Below are 25000 nucleotides of genomic sequence, written 5' to 3'. Positions count from 1 at the left end.
TAAAAGTTAAAACATCCACACGCCTAATGGTTTTTGAAGAGGGGAAGAGAGAGGGAAGAGAGAGGGAAGAGAGAGGGAAGAGAGAGGGAAGAGAGAGGGAAGAGAGGGCTGAATAATTGATGCAGGGGAAGAGGAGGAGAGGGAGCGAGGGAGAAGCAGAGAGAGAGAGAGAGAGGGAGAGAGAGAGACAGAGGAGGAGTTGGCGGCTGAAAGCAGCTCGGAGGTGTCGAGGGATGAGTGTGTGTGTGTGTGTGTGTGTGTGAGTGTGTGTGTGCGTGTGTGTGCGCGTGTGTGGTTTGTGTGGAGAGAAGGGGGGGCTGTCGCGCCTCTTGGCAATACCACAATAATCCTACTTGTCGGAAACGGCGACCGCAACCCCCCCCCCCCCCGACTCCCTCTAAGTCCACTGCGCCGGAACAGCGGCGCTCTGGGGGGGAACGGACAACGGACTTCTCCTCCCCCCCCCCCCCCCCCCGTCCATTCAGAGAGACTCTCTCTCTCTCTCTCTCTCTCTCTCTCTCTCTCTCCTGTCTGGGAACGTGAACAGCCCAGTTTCCTGTCCTAGATTGGGGTGAACGTCGGTGAGCGAAGCGTTGTGTGTGTCTTTGTAAAGGGTTTCTCTCAGCTCTCTCACTACCCCCCCCCCTCCACCCCCCCCACCAGGGAAATGTGGGACGAATTAAACAGGAAAAAAAATAGTAACAACAACAACAACAACAACATATCTCTCCTGGCCTTCTTCACACACACACACACACCCCAAACTCTCTCGGGGAAGGATTATAATTCAATCAGAAAGTGTGTGCACCGGTGCGTGGCTGGGGATTATCACTTAGTGTGTTGGAGGTTTTCACTCCAAAAAGGAAATGGAATAGTGGTAGAGAGGGTTTTAAGCCCCTGCCCCCCCCTCCCCCCTACCCAGGAAACTTTCACACGAGAGGTTGTGTTGGGGCTACGTAGCATAGCACGCTCCGGGTGTGCTTGCGTGTCTCGCGCGCCTATGTGTGCGGGGGGGGGGGGGGGGGGGGTGGTGGACTTGAGTCTGCCCGGTGACGGTGATGGACTGACAGACAGACAGACACAGACACAGACAGACAGACACAGACAGAGACAGACAGACAGACACAGACAGACAGACAGACAGACAGAATAGGGAGACAGACACACACACACATACACAGACAGACAGACAGACAGACAGACACACACACACCCACACACCCACCCACACCCACACACCTGTGTCGGGGTCGATGGAGAAGAGCTGGGCGCCGTCGCCCTGCAGCTCGTAGAGGATGTGGGCGTTGGAGCGGATGTCTGCGTCCGTGGCCGACACCTGCAGGATCAGACGCCCCGCGGGGGAGTCCTCTGGGACGCTCTCACTGTACAGGGACTGGAAAGGGGGGAGAGAGAGAAGGCGTGAGATACAGAGACGGGTCGAGAGAGAGAAAGAGAGAGAGAAAGAGAATGAAAAAACGAACGATAAAGAAAGACGGATGGGGAAGGTGTGTGGCGGACGGAGGGAGAGCGACAGGTAGAGGGAGGGAGGGGGGGGAGAGAGAGAGAGAGAGAGGCGGAAAGGGGGGAGGGAAGGGGAGCGATTGAATAACAGTGAGGAACGGAGAGAGAGAGAGAGAGAGAGAGAGAGAGAGAGAGAGACAGAGAGAGAGAGAGAGAGAGAGAGAGAGAGAGAAAGTGGAACAGAACAAAGGTGGTGTGAGAGAGCCATCACGGACCACAGGAGAGGCTGCCCATTAAAACATAATTAGACAAACAATGAATTCGAGCGATTCATTCGGCGGTGATGAAGAGAGCCCAATTAGCCTAACCGTGTGCTATATTTAACCAGCTGACATTTCAAGATGTCTTCCCTACATCCTTTCCTACTTTACCTCCACGCCTCCCTTCCTCTGAGGTCCTCCTGACCTCCCACTCTCCCCTCTATTTGACCTCCCTCCCAGATTGCTTGTCCTCCTCTCTCTCCCTCCCTCCCTCCTACTGTTTCAGGACTTGGCATGCATGCCAGGTCGACACAGCTCCTCCCACCCACTCCCACCGCCCTATCTGGCAGCTCGGCACAATAACAATAACAACATGGAATCTGCCGTGCGATCGACTTGTCAATCGATTGTCGGAATGTGGTCTTTTGTTTTGCTCTAGGCACAGGGGTCAGCCGTAGGCAGCGCCCCTGGAGCAATTAGGGGTTAAGTGCCTTAGCTCGAGGACACTTAGGCTGGGATCAAACCGATTGCTAACTACTAGGCTAACTACTAGGCTAACTACTAGGCTAACTACTAGCCCTCTAACCGCTAGGCTACCGCCGCCGCCACGAGTCACAGCAAAGTTTTCAGGCTGCGGTGTCGTTACGCCATCACGGAGCAACGAGGAACGTTTGCTAACGCTAACCTTGTCGCAGACGGGGCTGTTGTCGTTGGCGTCCAGGACCTTGACCTCCACGGTGGCCTTGGCGGTGAAGGTGCCGTCGGTGGCGGTGATGTTCAGCAGGTAGTTGTCTCTCTCCTCGCGGTCCAGGGGCTTCCTCACCGACACTTTCCACTCGTTCTGGGTGTGCTCGATGGCAAACTGGCCCAGGGGGTCGCCCCCTGTAGGGGGGAGAGAGAGACAGAGAGAGAGAGAGGGAGAGAGAGAGAGAGAGAGAGAGAGAGAGAGAGAGAGGGGAGAGAAAGAGAGTGGAGAGAGAGAGAGAGAGACAGAGAGAGGGAGGGAGGGAGGGAGGGAGAGAGAGGGAAAGAGAGAGAGAGAGAGAGAGGCATTCACAACAGGGAACTACATGTGTGTGGGTGTCTGCTTCTGTCTGTGAACCGAGGGTGAACTGTGTGTGATGAGAAGAGACTCAAAAAGAAGACGAAAAACCAAGGAACAGCACCAGCAAAAACGCTGCCAAAACAATGAGGAGCTGTCGCTGTGTTTACCTGTCGTTACTCCCTATCTGTCGTTACTCCCCATCTCAAATCCTGTCAGTTAGCGGGGGCGGTGGATCCAACAATGCCGAAAAAACAAACCCACCTCGAGTAACATCAGCATCATACGATGAGAATCCGTCTCACCTCGCTCCTCACGGCTTTTCAATTACAATTGCATGTTTCCAGTTTAGTACCCAGGGAAGTGACAATAATTGGGTGTTTTGCATGTGTGCGTGTGTGTGGGGGCTGCGTGCGAGTGGGTGGGGGTGAGTACGAGAGCGATAGTAACGTGAAGGCTTGTTCGAGCGTCTCGAGATGTGACAGTTTGCGTCGTTCTACACACTGGCTAATTAGCACCAGAAGATGAGTTGGAAGTTTCCCCACTTGATTCTAAATGTTGTTGGGATAATTATACCATTTCCTTTCTCCTTTCCTGTTTTTGTTCATGACCTACATATTTGCCTGGAGCTTTTTCTGGCAGATCAGTGGATGACTCAAGAGAAATGTTTACAGATAAAGAGAGTGCATTATCTTCTTTTCCGGGAGATATTATCTTCATATTAATTGGTCTTAGTGTCTAATCCCTCCGTAAACTGTGTTCGTTCAAGCCAGGGGTTTTGAAGAAGGGTGGGTGTGTGTGCATTTGGGGCGAAGTTGGGAAGGATATGGTGGGTGGGGGGGGGGGGTGTTGGCCTAATCTTCTGAGTCGTGGGAATATCGTTACGAGATAAAGGAGCGATGTTTAAGGAGATAAACGGAGGAGATAAAGTGGAGATACTTCAGAAGATATCGTGGGCCCACCCACCTGTGATGAAGTAGCTGACTTGTTTGTTGATGTCTTCCGAGTCGGCGTCCGTGGTGCTGAGGATGGCGATGACGCCGCTGGGCGCCGGGTCGTCTTCGCTCACCGTGCCCTTGTAGATCTCGGCGGTGAAGCGCGGGGGGTTGTCGTTGACGTCGGCCACCGTCACCTCCACTGTGGCGCTGGCCGTCAGCTGGGTCTGAGGGGGTTCGCACCGATGGAAACACAGAGTGAGTGAAGACAAACGCCAAAAGGGGCTTATAGTACTTTGTGATGTTAGAATTATAAGGTTCTATCTCAATTTTTGTCAAAATTGAGTTTTTTACATACTCTGATCCATTAGGTGTTTATTAATGCCTGTGTGGTGTTATTTTTAAAATGTTGACATTTTTGAATGAGTAATTCATCAAATACAAAGGTTCCATCTCACAAAACATAATGGAATGTAAAAACTATGACGCTCAATATCTCTGAACTACCCTAAACGGAAATAGAACCGTAGAATTCTAAGCTCACGACTTGTAGCATACAAAAACAGGGTTTAAAACGGGCCCTTGTACCCCTGTGGCGAACAGAAACAGCGTATACCTTTTCGCCGCGGTCGGTGGCGAGGACGGCGACCGTGTACGTGCTCCTCCTCTCGCGGTCCAGCTCCTTCAGAGTGGTCACCCACCCGCTCTCGCTGTTGACGGCGAACAGCTCGGCGATCTCCTCCGAGGCCTGTCGGGGGTCCAGGCTGTAGACCACCTGGCCGTTGGGGCCGGAGTCCTGGTCGGTGGCTTTGATCTGGATCACGGGCGTGTCCGCGGGGAGGTTCTCCACCACCACTGCCTGGTACGGGTCCGACTCAAACACGGGCCTGTTGTCGTTCAGGTCCTTAATCTGGAAGGGGTCGTTTTGGAACAAGTCATGAGCCGGATTTCCACAGCGGGGCTTACGCCGTAAGTAAGTAAGTAAGTAAAGCTGTATTTATATAGTGCCTTTCATACATGAAGCACCGTGCATGCGTGTGTTTGTGTGTGTGTGTGTGTAAAGTTAGCTCGCTTTAAATAGACAATCACATTTATTTGAACTGTGCTTTCCACAATAAAGCTATTTTGAAATGTTTCGCAAGTGTCTCTGAGTTCGCCACCTTACGAAGTGCATAAAATAAACAAACTATGTCCGGGTGGCACTAAAAAGCTGCGCTGTGGAAATTCAAACAGGCTTGTTCACTAAGCTCGCAGCGCCAGGCTTTGAGCACTAGACCGGCCACTAGTACGCCTTGGCACATGCCGGTACGCTGTCGAAAAGCAGCTTGTGGGTATAATCAGACATTGGACAACCACAGACAGACCTGAATATAAAAACGCATACCTAAATAACAAAAAAAAAGAAAACAAGCCAAATCACTAAAGCTAAATCACAACAAAAGGTACTAAAAACCTCCAAAAGAATCAAGTAATACATATTGAATGTATTATAGAATATGATGTGACATTAGGCTGGATTATGATAAGCGTATGATAGATATAGGATGAGAGGGGATGTATATTCACCTGGATGTTGATGTCAACGGAGGCCACGACCTCGTAGTCCTCGTGTTGGCTCTGGGCCAGCAGTGTGAGTTGATACCACTTGGTGGTCTCGTGGTCCAGACTCTTCTCCAGCTTCAACGCCCCTGTGTCGCGGTCCACCAAGAACACCTGGTCCAGGTTGCTCTCCACCGTCTCTCCCTTCACCAGGCTGTACGCCACCGGCCGCTCGCCGTCCGCGTGGATCACGTCGATCTCCGTCCCGATGGGGAGGTCCTCGGCGATGGTGAAGCGGTAGTGAGGCTCGGCGAACTTGGGGACCGGCACCTCGGTGGACACGACCCGGATGTACACCCGGACCACCGACTGCTTGGAGGGGTTCCCGGCGTCTTTGGCCCGGACGTAGAAGGCGTACAGGTCGTCCTCCAGCCCGATGAGGCTCTCTTTGGTGACGATGACCCCGGTGAGGGGGTGGATCTCAAAGTTCTGGTCCACGGATTCCGCGTCGGCCTCGACGGAGTAGGTGATGTCAGCGTTGCTCCCCTCGTCCATGTCCGAGGCGGCCACTTTCACCACGGTGGTTCCTATGGCAACCTCGGACACTACGTTCGCCCGGTACTCCGCCGCCCTGAACTGAGGCGTGTTGTCGTTAACGTCTGTCAAGATGACGTTGATGACGCTAAAGCCGACTTTGCCGCCCCCGTCCTTCACCATCAGAGAGATCGGGATGACCTTCTCGGCGGCGTTCTCACGATCGAGGCTCTCCAGGGTGAAAATCTCGCCGTCGCCGTTGACGGAGAACTTGTCTTTCGCGAAGTCGTTGAGGATGTGGTAAGTGAGCAGCCCGTACGTCCCCGCGTCTTCGTCCGTGGCTTTGGCCTCGGCGACCAGCGTGCCGGCGGGCGAATTCTCCACCAGCTCGACCACGTAGTCCACCTGAGGGAAGGCGGGGTTGTGGAAGTTGGCGCCGATGACCGCGACTCTGACGAGGGCGGAGGTTCTGAACACGCCGTCGGACACGGACACGTTCAGGTTGTACAGGGGTTCCATGTGCGGCCTCCGGTGGTTAGAGATGACGATGGCTCCCGTGCTTTTGTTGATGGCGAAGTTCTGCTCCTCGTTGCCGGAGATGATGGAGAACTCTAGCTGGCCCGCATCCGAGCTGTCGGCATCCGAGGCCTGCACGCCGGTGACGAAGTGACCCCGGGGGGCCAGCTCGCTGACCGTCGCGTCGTAAATGCTCTCGGAGAACGCCGGCGCGTTGTCGTTCAGGTCTGTGACTTCTATGGTGACGCCGACGTCGCTGGAGAGGGCCGGGACTCCTCCATCCACAGCTCGGACGGTCAACTCGAGCGGCTGGGTTTCCTCGTGGTCCAGCATACGAGCGGTCCGTATCATTCCTGTGTCGCGGTCGATACTGAAGTAATCAGAGTTCTTCCCTTTGTCTTCGACGAGCTGGTAAAATAACACTTTGTTGTTGCCCGTGTCGCCGTCTGTGGCGGTGACTTGTAAGACTTCCGTGCCAATGACACAGGCTTCAGAGATGTTGCCGTTGTAGGCCTTTGACTGGAAAACAGGTGGGTTGTCATTGATGTCCTCCAGGATGATATCAACAAACACCTCTGAATGGGCCCCTGTTAGAGAGTCAGTAGCTCTTACACTTAGCTTATAGGCCGGGTGAGTCTCAAAATCTAAAGGTTGAATGACGTGTATGACACCGGTGTTGAAGTTAATGGAAAACTGACTGAACGGGTCTCCCTCGGAGATGGTGTATACGATACGGGGGCCTTCAGAGTCATTCGCCTGGACATGAATGACAGGTGTGTGCAGCTGGATGTTCTCTGGGATCTCAATGCTATAAAACGGCTTCTCAAACACAGGCATGGCTTTGTTCACGACCGTTATGGGCACTTCCACCTCCGCCGACATCGCCGGCTCTCCTCCATCCTTAGCCACAACAGTGACCACAAACTCTGTGTTAAGGGATTCTTTCTCAAAATGCTTCTTGAGGGAGATCTCTCCCGACGGGCTAATCTGGAAGTACTCGTGGTGTTCCTTCAAGTGGTAGTGGATCTCGGCGTTCCGGCCCGTGTCCCCGTCCACGGCGGTGACCTGTCGTATGGCCTGCCCCTCCTCCGCATCCATCTGGACCAGAGCCTGGTAGGGCAGGTTGAGGAACGTCGGCCGGTTGTCGTTCTCGTCCTCCACGGTCACCGTCAGCAGGACGTGGGCCACGTCCGAGGACGCTTCCTGTCGCGTGGCCTCCACCACGATGTTGAAGGTATCTTGGGCCTCGCGGTCGAACGGAGTCCCCGTCGTGGAGACCACCCCCGAGGTGCGGCTGATTTCGAACCTCTTGTCGGGGTTGAGGATGGCGTAGAAGAGAGGCTCGTTGACCTGGTTCCCCACCGTGGCGATGACCGCCAGCGTCTTCTTCTCCGAGGAGTTCTCTCGGACGTAGGCCTTGTAGGACTCCCTGGTGAACTTCAGAGTGCTCTCCTTGTTCTCGCGGATGTTGATCTTCACCGACGCCGTGTTGGCGAACCGGCCGTCGGACACTCTCACTCTCAGCTCGTACCGGCTCCGCAGCTGGGTCACGTTCTGGATCGATATGACCCCCGTGTTGGGATCCATCTTGAACTTCTCCCCGATGTTCCCCTCCGAGATGGAGAAGAGGAGCTTCGAGTTGGGCCCCGATCCGTCGGCGTCCGAGGCGTTGACCTTGAAGACCTTCACGCCTTTGTACGTCGGCACGACGACCGTCGTCTCGTAGAGGTCCCGGCTGAACTGCGGCGGGCAGTCGTTGGCGTCGATGACCTCCACGGTGACGTTGGCCGCCGCCTCCGCGAACAGGCGCGGCATCCCCAGGTCGTGGACCTGGACGGTGAACCGGAACACGCTCCTCTGTTCGTAATCCAGAGTCGCCGTGGTTCGGATGGCTCCCGTGCTGGAGTCGATAGCAAAGTAGTTATGGGCGAAGGGCTCGACGATCTGGTACACCAGCATCGCGTTGCTGTCGCGGTCTTCGTCTGAGGCGCGGATGACCAACGGCGTGTTGCCTCGGGTTAGGACGACACTGCTGATTGGTGCAGACTCGCTAACCATGCCTATGAACTCAGGCTGGAGGAAGACGGGAGCGTTGTCGTTCACATCCTTTAGGTGGATCACCACGGTGGTGTTGCTAGCCAGACCCGCCATGTTAGTTCCCTGGATGGTGAGCCTGTACTCTGGGGTGGTCTCGTAGTCCAAGGCCCTCTGGGAGACCACCACGCCAGAGTTGGGGTTCACGTCAAAGGCGCCGTTGATGTTCCCGCCCTTTATCTGGTAGAAGACAGACGATTGGCTGGTGGCGGTGACCAAGCTCACAAAGGTCCCAGGGAGGGCGGATTCACTGATTTCGGCGGAAAACTCCTTCTCTGTGAACCTGGGCGTGGCATTGTCGGAGACGGTGACGGCAATGTGAACGGTGGCCGTGGCGGTCATAGGAGGCGTTCCTTTATCGGTCGCCTTCACAGCCAGCTCAAACTGGTTCTTGCTGCTTCGATCCAGCTCTTTTGCGACGGTAACCATCCCGAGAACTGGATCGATGGCGAAAGAGTTAGCAACATTTCCTGTGAAGAAAAAAATGAAAAAAGGAGAAGATGAGAATGATGTATTAGTTTCTACTGCTATTGTATTGATTTCTTTCTTTTTTATATTCAGCCTGATATTGTGCATATCTAAGTGATTAATCCTGGGTGTAATTGTATGGCCTTTTGATGAGTGTAAATTAAATTAAGAGTTAAGTTGAAGCCAAGATAACTACTCTCATTAGCACACTTCCATATTCGGGTCATGGCTGATGATAAGCATTTAAATGGACTTTTCAATAAAAAAAGTAATTTCCTGCCAATTACATCTTTCTCATTGACCCTCAATATCACATTTTTAAGACTGTGGTCATTCCAGAGTACTGTGTGGTCCAGCAAGATACATTTCAATTATTTCCAGCCATCTCAAATATCTGAAAAATGTCACGTCCTCAAAAGGAGGTTTTCATCAACAAAGACCTCAGCGAATATCTCCACGTCCCTCCTTCTCATAACACAGCTTATTGACAGAGAATACAATGGTGGGAAAGGCAGAGGGGGCTTCTCCTCTGGAACCCTGCCTTCACAGCCCTCCCACACGGCTGCCAAGAATCTCATTCATGACCGAGGGTCCAGTGGGCAGTGGACATCTGCTTGACTCTCATACATTCTCATGCTAAGAATGTAGCATGCGCTAGCTAGCCTAGCCTAGCATCTGTGTTGTGTGTGTGTGTGTGTGGGGGGTCTGGTGAGGATGCTGTAGATGATATCGGTGTGGAAGGAACGGTGGGTGGGGGTGGGGGCTGTTGCTATGCCGAATTAAATCCCGAGGCGAGTGGAGAGAAGCTGTGACAGACGGCGCTTGACGACGCTCCCCGCCGGCGTTAGCGGCGTAGGAACAGTCGGCTCACCTGACTGGATGCTGTAGACGATCTCAGCGTTGCGGCCCGTGTCCTTGTCCAGCGCGGTGACCTGCAGGACCGCCGAGCCCATGGCGGCCGACTCGAAGACGCGGCTGGAGTACGGGGAGCCCACGAACCAGGGCGCGTTGTCGTTGGTGTCCTCCACGTTGACGATGACGCGCACCAGGTTCCGTTTGACTGGGATGTCCTGGTCTCGCACCTGGGGGGGGGGAGAGAGAGAGAGAGAGAGAGGGAGAGAGAGAGAGGGTGAGAGGGAGAGAGAGAGAGAGAGAGAAAGAGAGAGAGAGGGGGAGAGAGAGCGAGAGAGGGGGAGAGACAGAGGGAGAGAGAGAGAGAGGGTGAGAGGGAGAGAGGGGGAGAGAGACAGAGAGAGACAGAGAGAGAGAGACAGAGAGAGGGAGAGAGGTATTACAAACCCTGTTCCCCATCAGTCGGTTAATTACTGTACATTGACAAACTCATCAACAAAAAAGAAAAAAAAGAAAAACAACAAAGAAAAGAAAACGAACAGACATCTTAATTCGTCAGGGTCATGGATCAGTTCCCTACGAAATTGAGAGAGTAAACAAACAGACAGAGGGGTGTATCACTTCTGATGAGCACTGCATGGCTGCTTCCAAATGGCAAATACCAGCAAAGGAACCCACACACACACACACACACACACACACACACAAAGAATGAATCAATACACGCTGGGATGCCCATATGGTAGGAACTGAGGCTGCCTGATTGAGACACACTGTAGCTGAATGGGAAACAGTGATCCGATTGTTCTCTCAACGGAGAGAGAGAGAGAGAGAGAGAGAGAGCCAGAGAGACAGAGAGAGAGAGAGAGACAGAGAGAGAGAGAGAGAGAGAGAGAGAGAGAGAGAGAGAGAGAGAGAGAGAGAGAGAGAGGTATCGAAGCAGCCTTAGAATGCGGAATGAGTAAGACAGTGGAAGAGAAAAGTCATTCCCATTAAGAAAAGCCTTCGACGGCATAGTGTGTGACCGGTCTGTCATATTGTGTAACAGTTACCCCTTGAATCAAATTGCTTTGCATTGATTATTGCATTAAAAAAAATCTATTAAAAAGAAAAATCTAATTGACTCCAACATTGGGACATCTAGAACCACACCCCCTTATGCTAATCAGTGGTGTTCCGGTGTGTTCCGGGTTCTTACCATGACGGTGAGGGTGTGTCTGTGCATGGTCTCGTGGTCCAGCCTCTCGGCCGTGTAGAGGACGCCGGACCCCGGGTCCAGACGGAACTTCTTGAGGCTGAAGGGGTCGGTGCTGCTCAGGAGGGTGAAGGTCAGCTTGTTCTTCTCGTCCTCGTCCGTGGCGGAGATCCGCAGCACCTCCGTTTCTGGGGGCGTGTCCTCGGCGACGCTGACCTGGTAGCGAGGCTGGGAGAACTGAGGCCGGTGGTTGTTGGTGTCGATGACGCGGATCACCACCTGTTGGGACAGGAAGTGGGCGGTGAATACTTACATATTACTACATATTTATATTTATACTAATATTATTATTATTATTTATACATTTTTTAGTTGATGTCGTTTTCACCATTTTTCTTCATTTTTTCCCCCACCCGTCCTCCCGTCCCACCCACCCCCACAACGACAACATAAGGTGGTGGTGAATACTTGGTGTTCATTCATTTATTCACACTCGGGTCATTGGCAAACATAACATCATGGCAAACTCTCTCTCTCCCTCCCTCCTTCTCCCTCGCTCGCCCCCCTCCAAAGTAATAAGTGTTGTTGTGTAGAGAGATACAGACCAGATCAATACATATAATGGTAAAAGCGATATTTTAACCGCATGGTCACTTGCCACTCTGACAAGGAAAACAAGAAATCGATGTGGGCTGGAGCTAATGCATCCAGATGAATTGAGAGCTACACTTATACAACGCTGTGCTAAGGAGGGAAGGAGTCACGGGGGCTCTCGCCATGGATTAAATGAGATTAAGCCATCGGTTTGTGGAAATTGAAAGTTGCTGTGTTCAGGGAGACACACTGCGCATTCAGGAGCTATTTCCAACGCCAACGAGACGTGGGTTCTATTGGGGAAGGGTGGTAATTGGTTAGGAAGCAGGTATTAATCCTGAGATGCTCTTGGATTACTATCAAAAAACCCTAAAAAAATCAGAAACATATAGGCTATTTGCAACACATATTACGGTAACTCCTTTTCTCACATCCTAAACGACAGATTCCACAATACATATCGACAGAAAAAATAACACTTCTAACAACTATCCCGCTGTGTTTTTCCATTACAAAAGCACCCATCCTCTAAACTGTCCACATTCCGGGGAGGACTTGTTTTATCAATGTGAGCCAGTGGTCTGGTCGACATCCGACAGGGGATTACAGACACAGAGCTGATAGAACAGCAAGGCTCAGTCCCAGACCTGGGGGGGGGGGGGGTTTAACCATGGCCAAATGCGGGGAACAAAGAACAACACAGATTAGCCACCTGCATGCCTGCCACCAGGGGGCGATGTCCCACATGGGAAACACACACAGAGAGAGCTGGAGAAAGCTGGGACAGGAAGAAAGGGATTGGCCCAATCCAGAAACAACCATAAAAGCAGGACTATACTCCCTAAACACGTGTAGGGTCTAGCAGGCAGGCAGGCAGGCAGGCAGGCATTGAGAGATTACCATTTCTAGCCTCTTTCCACCGATTTTGCCCTGTCCAAAAAGAACCCCTCGCCAAGCCCCTACTGCCTAAGCATATTGTGTAGGTAAATGCAAAGGCAGGACAATAGGGCTTTGGAAAAGAGCCGGAAAAGAGGCTCAAAAGAGGCATGCCCCCCCCCCCCCCCAAGCCTGCCAGAGTCCGGATCTTTCCGACATCAAAAAAAGTGGCCGTAGGGTGTTTCTGACTGCCTCCAGGAGCGGTGCCAGTGGCGCTCCGAGACCGATATAGACTAATCTGACAGGAGTGATAACATTCACAAGCTGTCGGGGCGCTGGGATGTTGGCATCGCCGGCCCGCGTCGCAGATGGGCGCCGGGGCGACATGCTAGCAGAAGTAGCTGTTAGCTTCGGGTTGGCCTGGTCTGTGTAGTAGCAGTGTGGGCGCTAGTACGCCCACTAAAGCTCCACGCTAGTGGTGTTTAGCGTTACTACACCGCTACTACACCGGAGCGTCTCAAACAGAAGCAGATTCACCTCGTTTGAGATGCGAGGGGGGGGGGTAAACAGGCTAGCGTGGGTGGGAGGCGTTAAAGAATTGTGCAACGCTCGCAAGGGAGCGCGCGGCACGTTTCTGTGTTTCAGTGTTACAGTTTTTGTCAGATAAGAGTTAGGCCTTCGCTTACCACTCAGGGCTTCAAAGATGGCAGCCTAATGTTCTAGCGTTAAGCCAATAAACTCAACTCTAGCTGTGCGCTTAGAAGTGACAGTTATTAGGTTGCGGGGCATTAGCGGGCTGTTGCTTCCTGGGAGAGGACCGGGTCCTACAGTACAGTAGCGCTTTTTCGCTAGTGAGCCGGATTGGAATAGTAGCTGTGGGAAACTACTCATTGCGTGAGTGCACTTTAAATCAGTTTGCTGTGGGAGCTGCACTGAACTTATTGCAGCCCTTAAGGGGGAATGGGATTCGGGGGCCTGTGTGTGTGTGTGTGCGCGTGTGTGTCTACTGTAGCTCACAGCTCACAAGTCTATCTCATTCCAAACATCTCGTTTCATGTCATGCCAGACGTCATGCTGCAGAGTCTCCCTGGGCCCCTGCGATCTACTTTACACACACACACACTCCCTCCCACCCTCTCTCCCTGCCTCCCCCACTTCCTCTCCCCTGCAGGAGGAATGGATTTGAGCCCAACACAATACGTCTCAATCTGGCCGGCCACAGATAACGTGGCGTGTGAAAGGAGCGTCAGTCGTCGAACGACTGTCAGGGGCTGACAATGCCCCGAGGCGGGAGAACAATACAAACCCCTGGACACCCCCGAATTCATCCACCGCTCTCCACCGTCCAGCCTGAGCCTCCGCACAGTGGAACACAGAAGGTTCACACAAAGTTAGGTCGGCCATCTTTGTTTGTCTTTCTACCGTGTGATGTGGCTCTACCGTTACTTCAAAAAAGGGCTTCTTCACGCCACCCCCGAAACGGAAGGATAGCATGAGATAGCGTTTTTTTTTTTTTTTCCGCAGTCGTCAATAGATAGCTGACATTGTTTTGGTGGGAAAAAAATATTCTTGAAAAGCTTTTCTAGCATTTCAGGTATGATGAGGAAAGCAAAATAGCATGTCTCTATTGACATCCAGTGAGTGCTGAATATACATAGACATAGATGCACATCCAACGTTAGAAGATTGAAGTATTTATTCCACAGAAAGAAAGGACATCTGGTACTTAGTGAAAGTGAAGGGAGCGCATTACACGCACCCTTTGGGAGGACATGGAGACAGTTTGATGGAGCAAAAATGTATTGTTCATAGTCATTACTGTATACTCTCGGGAGGTATATTTATATGAAAATGAAAATAAACATTTGAAAATATTATTAGATATTCTTTTTTTTCCCACAGACGTCCATGTGTAACCATGAGGGAACTCCATAGAGGAACAATACACTCTGCAGTGTATCCCCATACACAGACGAGACTGTGGCGAGGCCGCCATAGTCTATTTTGTCCCGCCATAGTCTCAAACCGAAAGTATTTTTAGCGCAGTTTTTTTTTTGGTCACATTTTTCTGCGCTTTTTTTTCCTAATACGTGGTCCACCATCCACAGCCTCAGAAAGCCTTGTGGGGAAACTCTGCACGGAGACAAGCCAGATAGAGATAGGAGGAGGAGGAGGAGATTCGCTGAGGGGCAGAAAAGAGAAAGAAAGCAAAGAGAGAGAGAGGGAGGAAGGGAGCCAAGAGAGCAAGCCAAGAGGGAATGGAAGAGAGAGAGAGAGAGAGAGAGAGAGAGGGTGGAATTCAGAGACGAGGCAGAAAAGAAAAGATCGAAACTTAGCGTCAGAAGACGAATGAAAAGAACTAGAAGAGGCAAAGATTCGATAATGGAGTGAAGGGGAAAATGACAGCGATGTCAGAGATGTCTGAGGGACGGAGAGACAAAGAGAATGCTCGACCACGGGAGACGGAAGGTGAGGAAGCGGGACGTGGACGGAGAGTTGGAGGGAGATAAAAGAGAGGGAAAAGAAAAGGAGAGAGAGAGAGACAGACAGACAGAGGGATTCAGCTGGAACAGATTGTGCCTAGCGAGGACAGCTTGGGGCCCTGCTGCAGGGCAGAGCGGGATGGCGAGAGAGAGAGAGGGATGGAGGGAAGGAAGGAAGGATAGAAAGGAGGGGAAGGAAGGGCGGGCAGGGGGGGAGGGCTGCGTGCCCAGGCTGCCTGGCTTGGCAGAGCTCCGGGCCCCCGTGAGGTGCCCACGTCGGAATGCTGCGCCCCTGTCTGTCTGGATCAGCTGATCTCTCAGAGAGAGGCGCCGGGATGGACACACACACACACACATACACACACACACACACACACAGACAGACAGACAGACACACACACACACACGCACACACAGATAGACAGACAGACAGAGACACTCACACAGACAGACAGACAGACAGACAGACACAGACACTCACACAGACAGACAGACAGACAGACAGACAGACACACACACACACACACACACACACACACACAGATAGACAGACAGACAGACACACGCACACACAGATAGACAGACAGACAGACAGACAGACACACACACACACACACACACACACACAGACACACACACATACACACACACACACACACACACTAGAGGAAACTACTACAAACATAACTAAAGGGTTTTTGGTTTTAGAACACACCAGAGAGCCCAGCGACAGGGTCGGCCGATTTCGGGGGCCAAAACTATTTCAAACGTTTTCTCTCCCCCACTCCATCCCAACTGGACACCACCTGACTCATCCCTGGCCAAGAGTCGCTGCTGGAACAGACAGTCGGGACTCTGACCACAACCCCCACGTAAAACCTGTGTTCCCACCGCCCGCCAAACACACTTCAAGGGACAGACACAGAGAGAGAGAGAGAGAGAGAGAGAGAGAGAGAGAGAGAGAGAGAGAGAGAGAGAGAGAGAGAGAGAAAACACACATAGCCAAACAACAACACAGCCAGAGAGAGAGAGAGAGAGAGAGAGCCAGAGAGAGCAAGAGATACAGGTGGAGAGAGAGAGAGAGCCAGAGAGAGAGCCAGAGAGAGAGAGAGAGATAGAGAGAGAGAGCTAGAGAGAGCAAGAGATACAGGTGGAGCGAGAAAGAGAGAGAGAGAGAGCCAGAGAGAGAGCCAGAGAGAGAGATAGATAGAGAGCCAGAGAGTGAGATAGATAGAGAGCCAGAGAGAGAGAGATAGAGAGAGAGAAAGAATTAGAGAGAGAGCTAGAGAGAGGGAGAGCCAGAGAGAGATACAGGTAGAGAGAGAGAGAGAGAGAGAGAGAGAGAGATAGAGAGAGAGGGAGAGCCAGAGAGAGATACAGGTAGAGAGAGAGAGAGAGCCAGAGAGAGAGAGAGAGAGAGAGAGAGAGCGATAGAGAGAGACAGAGAGTGAGATAGATAGAGCCAGAGAGAGAGAGAGAGAGAGAGCGATAGAGAGAGCCAGAGAGTGAGATAGATAGAGAGCCAGAGAGAGAGAGAGAGATAGCACCGGGACACCTCCGCCACACAGAGCTAGCGCATGTCACCCCGCGTGCGGCGTCCACCGCGGAGAGGGACCACGTGAGAGGGACTAAAGCCGCCGACCACGCCACGTGATGGGGAAGGATGCCCTCCTGCAGGGTGGCAGGGTCTGGACGCAGGCAGGGGCGCTGGCATCCGATAGTCGCGGGTTGATGTGTGTGCGTGTGTGTGTGTGTGTGTGTGTGTGTGTGTGTGTGTGTGTGCGCTGGCACGGACCGCTAATACATTGGCGAAGACGGCCGTTTCATGGTCCGAAAATAGGATTAAAGCAGGCCGCGACAAAACAAGAGGTCTAGTGTTCCCTTCGGGGCTCGCTCCTGCACAACGCAATAGTTCTAATCCCATTGTAGACATGCCTACGAACGTAGCACTTTATGGAAAATGGAGAGGAGGGGGGGTGGGGGGCGGAAGAGAGAGCAGGTAGAGGAGGAGGGATGGGGGGGGGAAAGAAAATGAGAGAGAGAGAGCAACGGGAAAACAAAACAAAACAGCATTCCTGAGACAGAGAGAAAAATAGGCCAGCGAGTCTGGCAACACATGACTTTGATTTCAGGAAAAAGATAAAAGTGGAACTTTGGGCTTTTTTCACAGGGTTTTGCTCTGCGCGCGCATGTGTGCGGAGCTTGTGTGTTTCGGGGTGTGTGCACCAGGGTGGATCTAATACGCCGCAGAGCTGCGTTTAGATGAAACACAAGCGGTCCCCCGGAAGCAACGGAACGCCGCGGAAAAACAAACAAAGGTATAAAACGAGTATGACAAAAACGTTGCATATTTAACCCGTTTAGGGGATTTAACGTTGTTTATTTCTTCTCCCGGGTCCGTGTGCAACTTCGACAACAGTCGACGGTTATTTCGGGGGATTTGGGGGATTATCCACAAAACGCCATTCTTCGATGTTGATCTGCGTTACCTGACATCACCCGGCGGAAAAAGCTGATGGAGAAACGTTAGTCAGAACACACAGCTGAGGATGAAAGGCTTTCTTCTCTTTATAGTATGTGTATATAGTGTGTGCGGCGTGCCACGTAAGTCTTGACAAATGTGTTTGCTGGAAGTGTCTTTGGATAAAAGGCGTCTGCTGTGAACGGCCAAAAAATGTAATGGAAATGTAAATTCGGGAGGAGAGACCACCGAGTAGAGACGGCTCATATCCGCCTGCAGACCACAGAGACCCGCTTCTGAGAGGGAAACGCAGAACCGTCGGAACGCTTTGAGTCCCATACCGCTGGGGACTTGGACCCAAGTGCTACTAAAAAAAGCAGTTTGTCACCTGTCTGTCTGGAGGGCCGGGCCACTGTGTGTGACAGGGACAGACGCGAGACACTCGTGTGCTCGATACTAATTCCGGGCTGAAAAGACCCTGTCAAAGGGAGTGCAGAGGGAAAAAGGTGTGTGTGTGTGTGTGAGTGTGTGCGTGCGAGTGTCTGAAAAACAATTTACTTCCAGTGACCTGATTCTATCACGAAATAACCTTCCACAGATGATGCGTCCATTTTTTATTTTATTTTTTACGGACATGATGAAAACACTAATTGTGCAATCAGTGGAACAGCGAGGTGACTGAACAGAGAGTGTTCTACACTGTGATGACTCGTGTTCCTAAAACGTGTACGGACACACACACACACACACACACCCCTGAAATGTGCAGACATGCACACACACACACACACAGAACACACACACACACAGCCCTGAAATGTGCAGACATTCATACACACACACACAGAACACAGACACACACACACAGAGAAAAGCGTATTCCCCCTGTGTCTGTGTGTCTGTGTGTGTGTGTGTGTGTGTGTGTGTGTGTCCGCGGCCTGTGACTGATTCAGACTGAAGGCTCGGGGGGGGGCTCCACAAAGGCTTCGCCGTAACGAGCGGCGACTTGAAAAAGGCAGCAAGGCAGCCGCCGCCTTTGAACCGCCTCCGCTAATTGTGGTTACGTCAGTCTCCCCTTTTGTCTCGTCAGAACACGTCGACGGGCCGAACGGATTCTAAACACAAGACGGCCCCGATATCCCCAGTGTGCTGGATGGAATTTGTCCCGGAACTTGATTAAATTGGATTGAAAATGTCACTGCCTGCAGTGTGTGTGTGTGTGTGTGGTGTGTGTGTGTGGGGGCGGGGGGCGGGGGGCTGGTGAGGATAGGTCTGTTGACTGATGGAGGAAGTGTTTGCGCTCCGAGGAGGATCTATGCGCTGCGTCCCTCTACGTTCCTCTATGTTCTCCCCGAGTCTCCCCGGTGTGTACTTCTTCGGATTTCGATTGACGGGTGGTGGTAGCTTGCGCTAAATCCGCGGCGCGAGTGCGGGGGCCCCCTCTAGTGGCCGTGGCCCTGAACGACAGCGTAGGATGTTTATGTCAGCAGCCCCGGCCCTGAACACAGCTGAGGATGAAAGGCTTCCTTCTCTTTATAGAGCATGTGTGTGCGGCGCGCCACGTAAGTCTTGACAAATGTGTTTGCTGGAAGTGTCTTTGGATAAAAGGCGTCTGCTGTGAATGGCCCAAAAATGTCATGGAAATGTAAATTCGGGAGGAGAAGACCACCGAGTAGAGACGGCTCATATCCGCCTGCAGACCACAGAGACCCGCTTCTGAGAGGGAAAAGCAGAACCATCGGAAGGCTTTGAGTCCCGTACCGCTGGGGACTTCTGGGAAGCCGTCTGATCTAACCCCGATGGAAACCGTGACAACCTAGCGAAAGGCTAAACCAGTCAAAAAGGTTGCTGGTTCGATTCCCCGCCTCAGGAGGGAGCTGCATGTGAGCTGGTGACTGGAGGGGTTGCTGGCATCATATCTAAGGTGCCTATCGCTGCCGTTGTGCCCTTGAGCAAGGCACTCAACCCCTAATTGCTCCCGGGGCGCTGACTATAGCTGACCCTGTGTGCCTAGAGCAAAAACTACATTTCAAAAAAGACATACTGTCCGCAAAATTACAAAAAGATGGAATCTAATCTAACTATCAACGTCAGTACAAACACCGATTGCCATGGATACAGTTTAGTCCACTGTCTTGGAGGTGTACGCTAAACTGCGAGCACGTGTGCACCGTATCCAGACCAGGAGTCAACCGGATGCGTTTAACCTGCGACTTTCCGAACCGTCGAGTTCAGCTGCACGGAATCAAATCTGAAAATCCCCTCAAATTAGCCTTGTGTAACCCTGAAAGAATGCTAATCTGCTCAGGTGGCTGGAGCAGAGAATGTGGCCTGGGCGCACACAGACACACACACACACACAGTTTTCTTTCAGCTTTAATCTCTTTCTCAGGAGACCTCAGCACACGTTCCAGAGGGGGGAGGGGGGGGGGGGGGGGGAAGAGAAAAGAAGAAAAGACATGGAGGTTTCAGGGAGAGAGGGGGAGGAGAGGAGAGGAGAGGAGGGGAGAGGAGGGGTGGAGACGGCTCAGGAATGCACGCACACACACACACACACACACACACACACACACACTTTTAACAAGAGCTCTGGCTAGACGGCCGGCACCATCCTCTAGGAATGAGACAATGGAAGATTCCGGAAGGCTGTCCGCCAAAAAAGCGTTCCACCGTTCCCAGACCAGCCAGCCGGTAGACGTGGATAGAAGGAATGTCCACCGCCGTGCACATGCCATGACGCGAGACACCCGTTTCGGAACCAAAAGAAAAAGAAAAAAAACGGTCTCCAAACACCCGTTCGACCCACACGCAAAACTAATCATAGCAGACAGGCCCGAAAGGCTAAGGAATGTTCCGGACCGCTCGGCTCTCAAGATGTCCCCTTGATGTACCTTCGCCCTCCACTCTCGGCCTGTCCGCCTGTCTGTCTGTCTGCCTGTCCGCCTGCGTATTATATAGGAGGTATAATTCCGTCTGGCAGTCCGAGTCCGAAATCAAAAAGGAACAAAAACAAAACCTATAGACGCGCAGCCCGGAAACATCTCATACGAGAAAAACTTCAACTATGTAATTTCACATATTGTATCTCCCTATTTTTAGTCCAGCAACGGTCAATCATCTTGTCTTTTTCCTGTTTTTGTTTTTTTGAGTTCTCTAGCTGAACACTATACACCAAGTATAGGGTTCGGAGAGGAAACCCTGAACAGAAGCGAAACCCAAACCCCTATGGAGGCGCATCTGGATTCCCTTCTTCTCACGCACACGTCTCTCCTAACCCTTCAATTCACGGGTCCCTCGCCCCACCGCATCCGACCGTTTTTGTTCCATAAACAATGCCCCCCGCCTCTATCTCATCTATTCTTCCGGATCACCAAAAAATAAACAATCGTATTTGGACATCGCCTCCGTCCTCAGCTCTGAAACCCCCTCGGCCCTAATGACACACGTGTGTTTCCACGCTACACAAAAGGACCCTCTCTCGACAGATCGAACCGTTCGCCCGCCCGGCGATTTATTCCGTGACGTCGAAACCGTGGACTCAACAACAATGGTCCCACGATTCCCTACAAAAGGCTTTCCGTGACAGGTTTCCCCCCCTCGGAAAGACACACACACGGGTATCTGGTCGGCAATTACCTGCGTGTTGACGGAGCGTGTCCCGTCCGTGGCCTCCACCGTCAGGTTGTAACTGGACCTCTGCTCGGCGTCCAGGGGGCGCGCCACGATCAGCGTGCCACTGGCCTTCCCCACGTCGAACCGGCTGTCGTAGTTCCCACCTGGCGTGGGGTGGAAGGGGGGGGTTGTGTGCAGGAGAGGGGACGGGGACGGGGTTTGGAGGTCGATGAGGAGCACACGATGAGGAGGAGGGAGAGAGACGGGGGGGAGGAAATGAGTGGTTGCAAGGTCACAGCGATGAACAAACAATGAATAGTGATGACACAGAGGAAACCAGACGCGTGTCTGTCACCGTGCTGGGTGTTGTTAAGCCTCTGATTATGGATTCACATACGCACCATGAATAATGCATGACATACAATCGGACCGTGTACAGGTGAAGTATGAACACATCTCACAAGACCGCGTGACTTTTACAATAACAGAACAATTTCTGGACAGGGCCAGGAGTTTTTCTTTTCTATTGGATGACTTGACCTAAAGAGAGAGTGTCCTAGGGAGTTAGGACAGTATTGAGTTGGTGTTTTTTTTTTCTGGTCAGGTGGGGGGTCACTCTAGGGCCCGAACCTTTTCCTGTCACATGATCTTGAAAAACTCCTGGCCCTGTTCGTGTCTAACCACATTATCACAGAAGGACAACAGCATCACTCCAATGGAACACGCACCAGGAGGGTCAACACCAACCCACAGACATCACAGACAGAGAGAGACAGAGAGAGAGAGAGAGAGAGAGAGAGAGAGAGACAGAGAGAGAAGGAGAGAGAGAGACAGAGAGAGAGAGACAGAGAGAGAGACAAAGAGAGAGAGACAAAGAGAGAGAGGCACAGAGAGAGATACAGAGAGAGAGGCACAGAGAGAGACGGAGAGAGACAGAGAGAGACAGAGAGAGACAAAGAGAGAGACAGAGAGAGACAGATAGAGAGAGACAGAGAGACAGAGAGAGAGAAACAGAGAGAGACAGAGAGAGAGAAACAGAGAGAGACAGAGAGAGACAGAGAGAGAGAGAGACATAGAGAGACAGAGAGAGAGAGACAGAGAGAGAGACAGAGAGAGAGACAGAGAGACAGAGAGAGAGAGAGAGACAGAGAGAGAGACAGAGAGAGAGAGAGACAGACAGAGAGAGACAGAGAGAGAGACAGAGAGAGAGAGACAGAAAGAGACAGATAGGGAGACAGAGAGAGAGACAGAGAGAGAGACAGAGAGACAGAGAGAGAGACAAAGAGAGAGAGAGACAGAGAGAGAGACAGAGAGAGACAGAGAGAGACAAAGAGAGAGAGAGACAGAGAGAGAGAGAGAGAGAGAGAGAGAGACAGAGAGAGAGAGAGATGAGTATCAGACCTGGGTTAAAGCGTTTGCTTGAGTCCGTCTAGGCGGGGTTTGTTTGCACTTGTGGGACTAGATCCATAGACTAGATCCATAGACTATATCCATAGACTATATCCATAGACTATATCCATAGACTAGATCCATAGACTATATCCATAGACTTTATCCATAGACTAGATCCATAGACTAGATCCATAGACTAGATCCATAGACTATATCCATAGGTCCCATTGTGCAAAAAAAGCCAGACTCAAATCAAACACCGGAGCTCAAGTCATTTGAAACTATTTCAAATACTAGTGGAAACCCAGGTCTGACAAGCCACAGTCACAGTGGGGTGGAGGTCAGCAGGTCAGAGCAGCAGCACCAGCCAAGCAGCAAGCAGAGGGCAAGCAAGCGAGCTACCTTCAGCTGTACAGTTCAGGTCACAGGCCATCTGAACCACGTAAAACACCTCACTGGCCTCTAGGTCTCCTTTGTTTCAAAGATCCAAACCAAACCCAAAAAGAACATTCCAGAAGCAGGGAAGAAAAAACACACACAGACACACACAGAAAGAAAAGAGAAGAGAGAAGAGAGAGAGAGGTGTCAGTCAGACGTTGATTAGAAGGAGGGAGAGGGAAACGAGGGAGGACGGAGGAGAGGAGGAGGAGGAGGAGGAGGGTAAGTGTCTTTCAAGAAATAATGAGTTTTATATGGGAACAGTTGTTGTGAGTCACTCCCGCGCGGAGTAGCTAATCAACACGGTCGACGGGGAAAAGACACTTTCCTTCACGCCACGTCCTGATTTACATCTCGTCACATTAGAGTGTGACAGTGTTAGTGGTGAGAGAAACCAGAATGCACACAGCGTCCATGTGCACACACACACACACACACACACAAAGATACGCACAAAGATAAGCACACGCACACACACCCACGTCAAAGCTAGTTTGAAAAACTACGCACTCAGAGCGTTTAGAAAACCTAGCGAGAATGCATTCCTTTGAACAATCAAACACACATATACACACACACACACACACACACACACCGAGCCCGTGAGGTCTTTCCGTACCTGTGATCTCAAACCACACGGGCGTGTCCGAGGTTTCCGTGGTGATGACCCCCACCATGTGGGCCACGGGGTCGCTCTCCATGACGGAGAAGGACAGGGGCGCGTCCTCGAACACCAGTGGGGGCGCGTCCCCCGGGACCTCCGGCTTGGGGACCCACTCGACGTGCAGCCGGCAGGTGGACGACTTCTGGGGACGACCGTTGTCCACCGCTTTGATCTGATGGAGAGGCAGAGAGAGGGGTGAGAGAGAGAGAGAGGGAGAGAGAGGGTGAGAGAGGGTGAGAGAGTGGGAGCGAGAGAGAGGGTGAGAGAGAGGGTGAGAGAGAGAGAGAGAGAGAGAGAGAGAGAGAGGGTGAGAGAGAGAGAGGGAGAGAGAGGGTGAGAGAGAGAGAGAGAGAGGGAGAGAGAGCCAGAGAGAGAGAGAGAGAGAGAGCCAGAGAGAGAGAGGACAGCGTGGTCAGAGAGCGGTCAAGCGACCCACCGCGAGAGGACAGACAACCAGGCAGAACACCTGTTGCCATGCTGTCCGTCCATTAACAGGTGTCTGCCTTATTAAACCCAGGGGAGGTCTGTCTGTTAACTCTGCTATCCATCACACACCAATCAGCACCACAGTGGGTTTTTGCGAGAGGAAGTCATCACCGACGTGAGACCTTTTCTATTTACATTTAATTCTCTGGAGAACAGATCGGGTTATGAAAACCGAGCGTCTGAACTTTAACGTTTCAGAATCCCAGAAAGAAAAAAAAAAGCATAAAAACACACTTACACAAACCTACTTACTTCTCTCCCGAGTTTTCCCTCATACGGAACCTCCTACAGAGACGTAGCGCCACATCAACCCTAACTGGAGCATCAGACGATACGGCACACCCGCCAAAGAGCCACTAATCACCGCGGTCCACAGAGAGAACACGCTTCGGTTTACACTTCGTTTCGATTGGACGATCTCACGCATCATCGGAGCACTTTGAGCTGCAGCATTTGCAGGAAAAGCGCTATACAAATAAAGTTATTGTTATTATTATTATTATTATTATTATTATTATAAGTCATGTTCGCTTGTTTACAGCGAACCCAGGTGTTGCTCTCATTGAGCGGGTCGGCGCCTTGCGCGGTAGCTTGCCGCCATCGGTGTGTGAATGCGTGTGTGAGTGGGTGAATGAGAGGCCGTTGTAAAGCGCTTTGGAATAAGGCTCTATAAGTGCGGTCCGTTTACCGTGGTACCGTGTTACCATGGTACCGAGACCCGAGGCGGAGGGACTCACAGTGAGGATGTCGTACTCCCCGGCGGAGGAGAACTTCTTGGAGGACACCAGGCCTGTCTTGGGTTCGATGAAGAACTTCCCGTGTTCGTCCCCTTCCTCGATGCTGTAGGAGATCTCCGCGTTGGCGCCCTGGTCGCGGTCTGACGCGATGACGCGGTACACGGGGTCTCTCTTCAGCGACCGGTCCTACAACACACATCACACACCCGCCCATCAACCCACCTGACTGTATTTGACTGGCCACATCATCTTTACACAAATCGTGACGTTAGAATTATAAGGTTCTATCTCCATTTTTGGTCAAAATGTTGTTTTTTACATAATCTGATCCATTAGGTGTTTATTAATGCCTGTGTGGTGT

At 51.9% G+C, this 25000-nt stretch overlaps 1 protein-coding gene across 1 annotated transcript in view; it reads right to left on the bottom strand.

The window, feature by feature from the left end:
- Window positions 1-25000, bottom strand: part of fat1a (FAT atypical cadherin 1a) — a gene marked incomplete at its 5' end in the record, with an annotated part of 62806 nt that overhangs the window by 26311 nt on the left and 11495 nt on the right. Inside the window, 10 exons of the mRNA XM_080534638.1 lie at window positions 1240-1393; window positions 2407-2603; window positions 3730-3925; window positions 4315-4608; window positions 5265-8851; window positions 9721-9931; window positions 10900-11175; window positions 20947-21086; window positions 23372-23588; window positions 24640-24825. Of these exons, the coding sequence (XP_080390764.1) occupies window positions 1240-1393; window positions 2407-2603; window positions 3730-3925; window positions 4315-4608; window positions 5265-8851; window positions 9721-9931; window positions 10900-11175; window positions 20947-21086; window positions 23372-23588; window positions 24640-24825 (5458 nt within the window). The remainder of the gene's footprint in view (window positions 1-1239; window positions 1394-2406; window positions 2604-3729; window positions 3926-4314; window positions 4609-5264; window positions 8852-9720; window positions 9932-10899; window positions 11176-20946; window positions 21087-23371; window positions 23589-24639; window positions 24826-25000) is intronic.

Source organism: Nansenia antarctica, assembly GCF_963989245.1.
Source record: "Nansenia antarctica genome assembly, chromosome: 6".
Taxonomy (NCBI): Eukaryota; Metazoa; Chordata; class Actinopteri; order Argentiniformes; family Microstomatidae; genus Nansenia; species Nansenia antarctica.
Note: the sequence above shows the minus strand (reverse complement) of the source record. Positions and strands in the feature narration are given on the sequence as shown.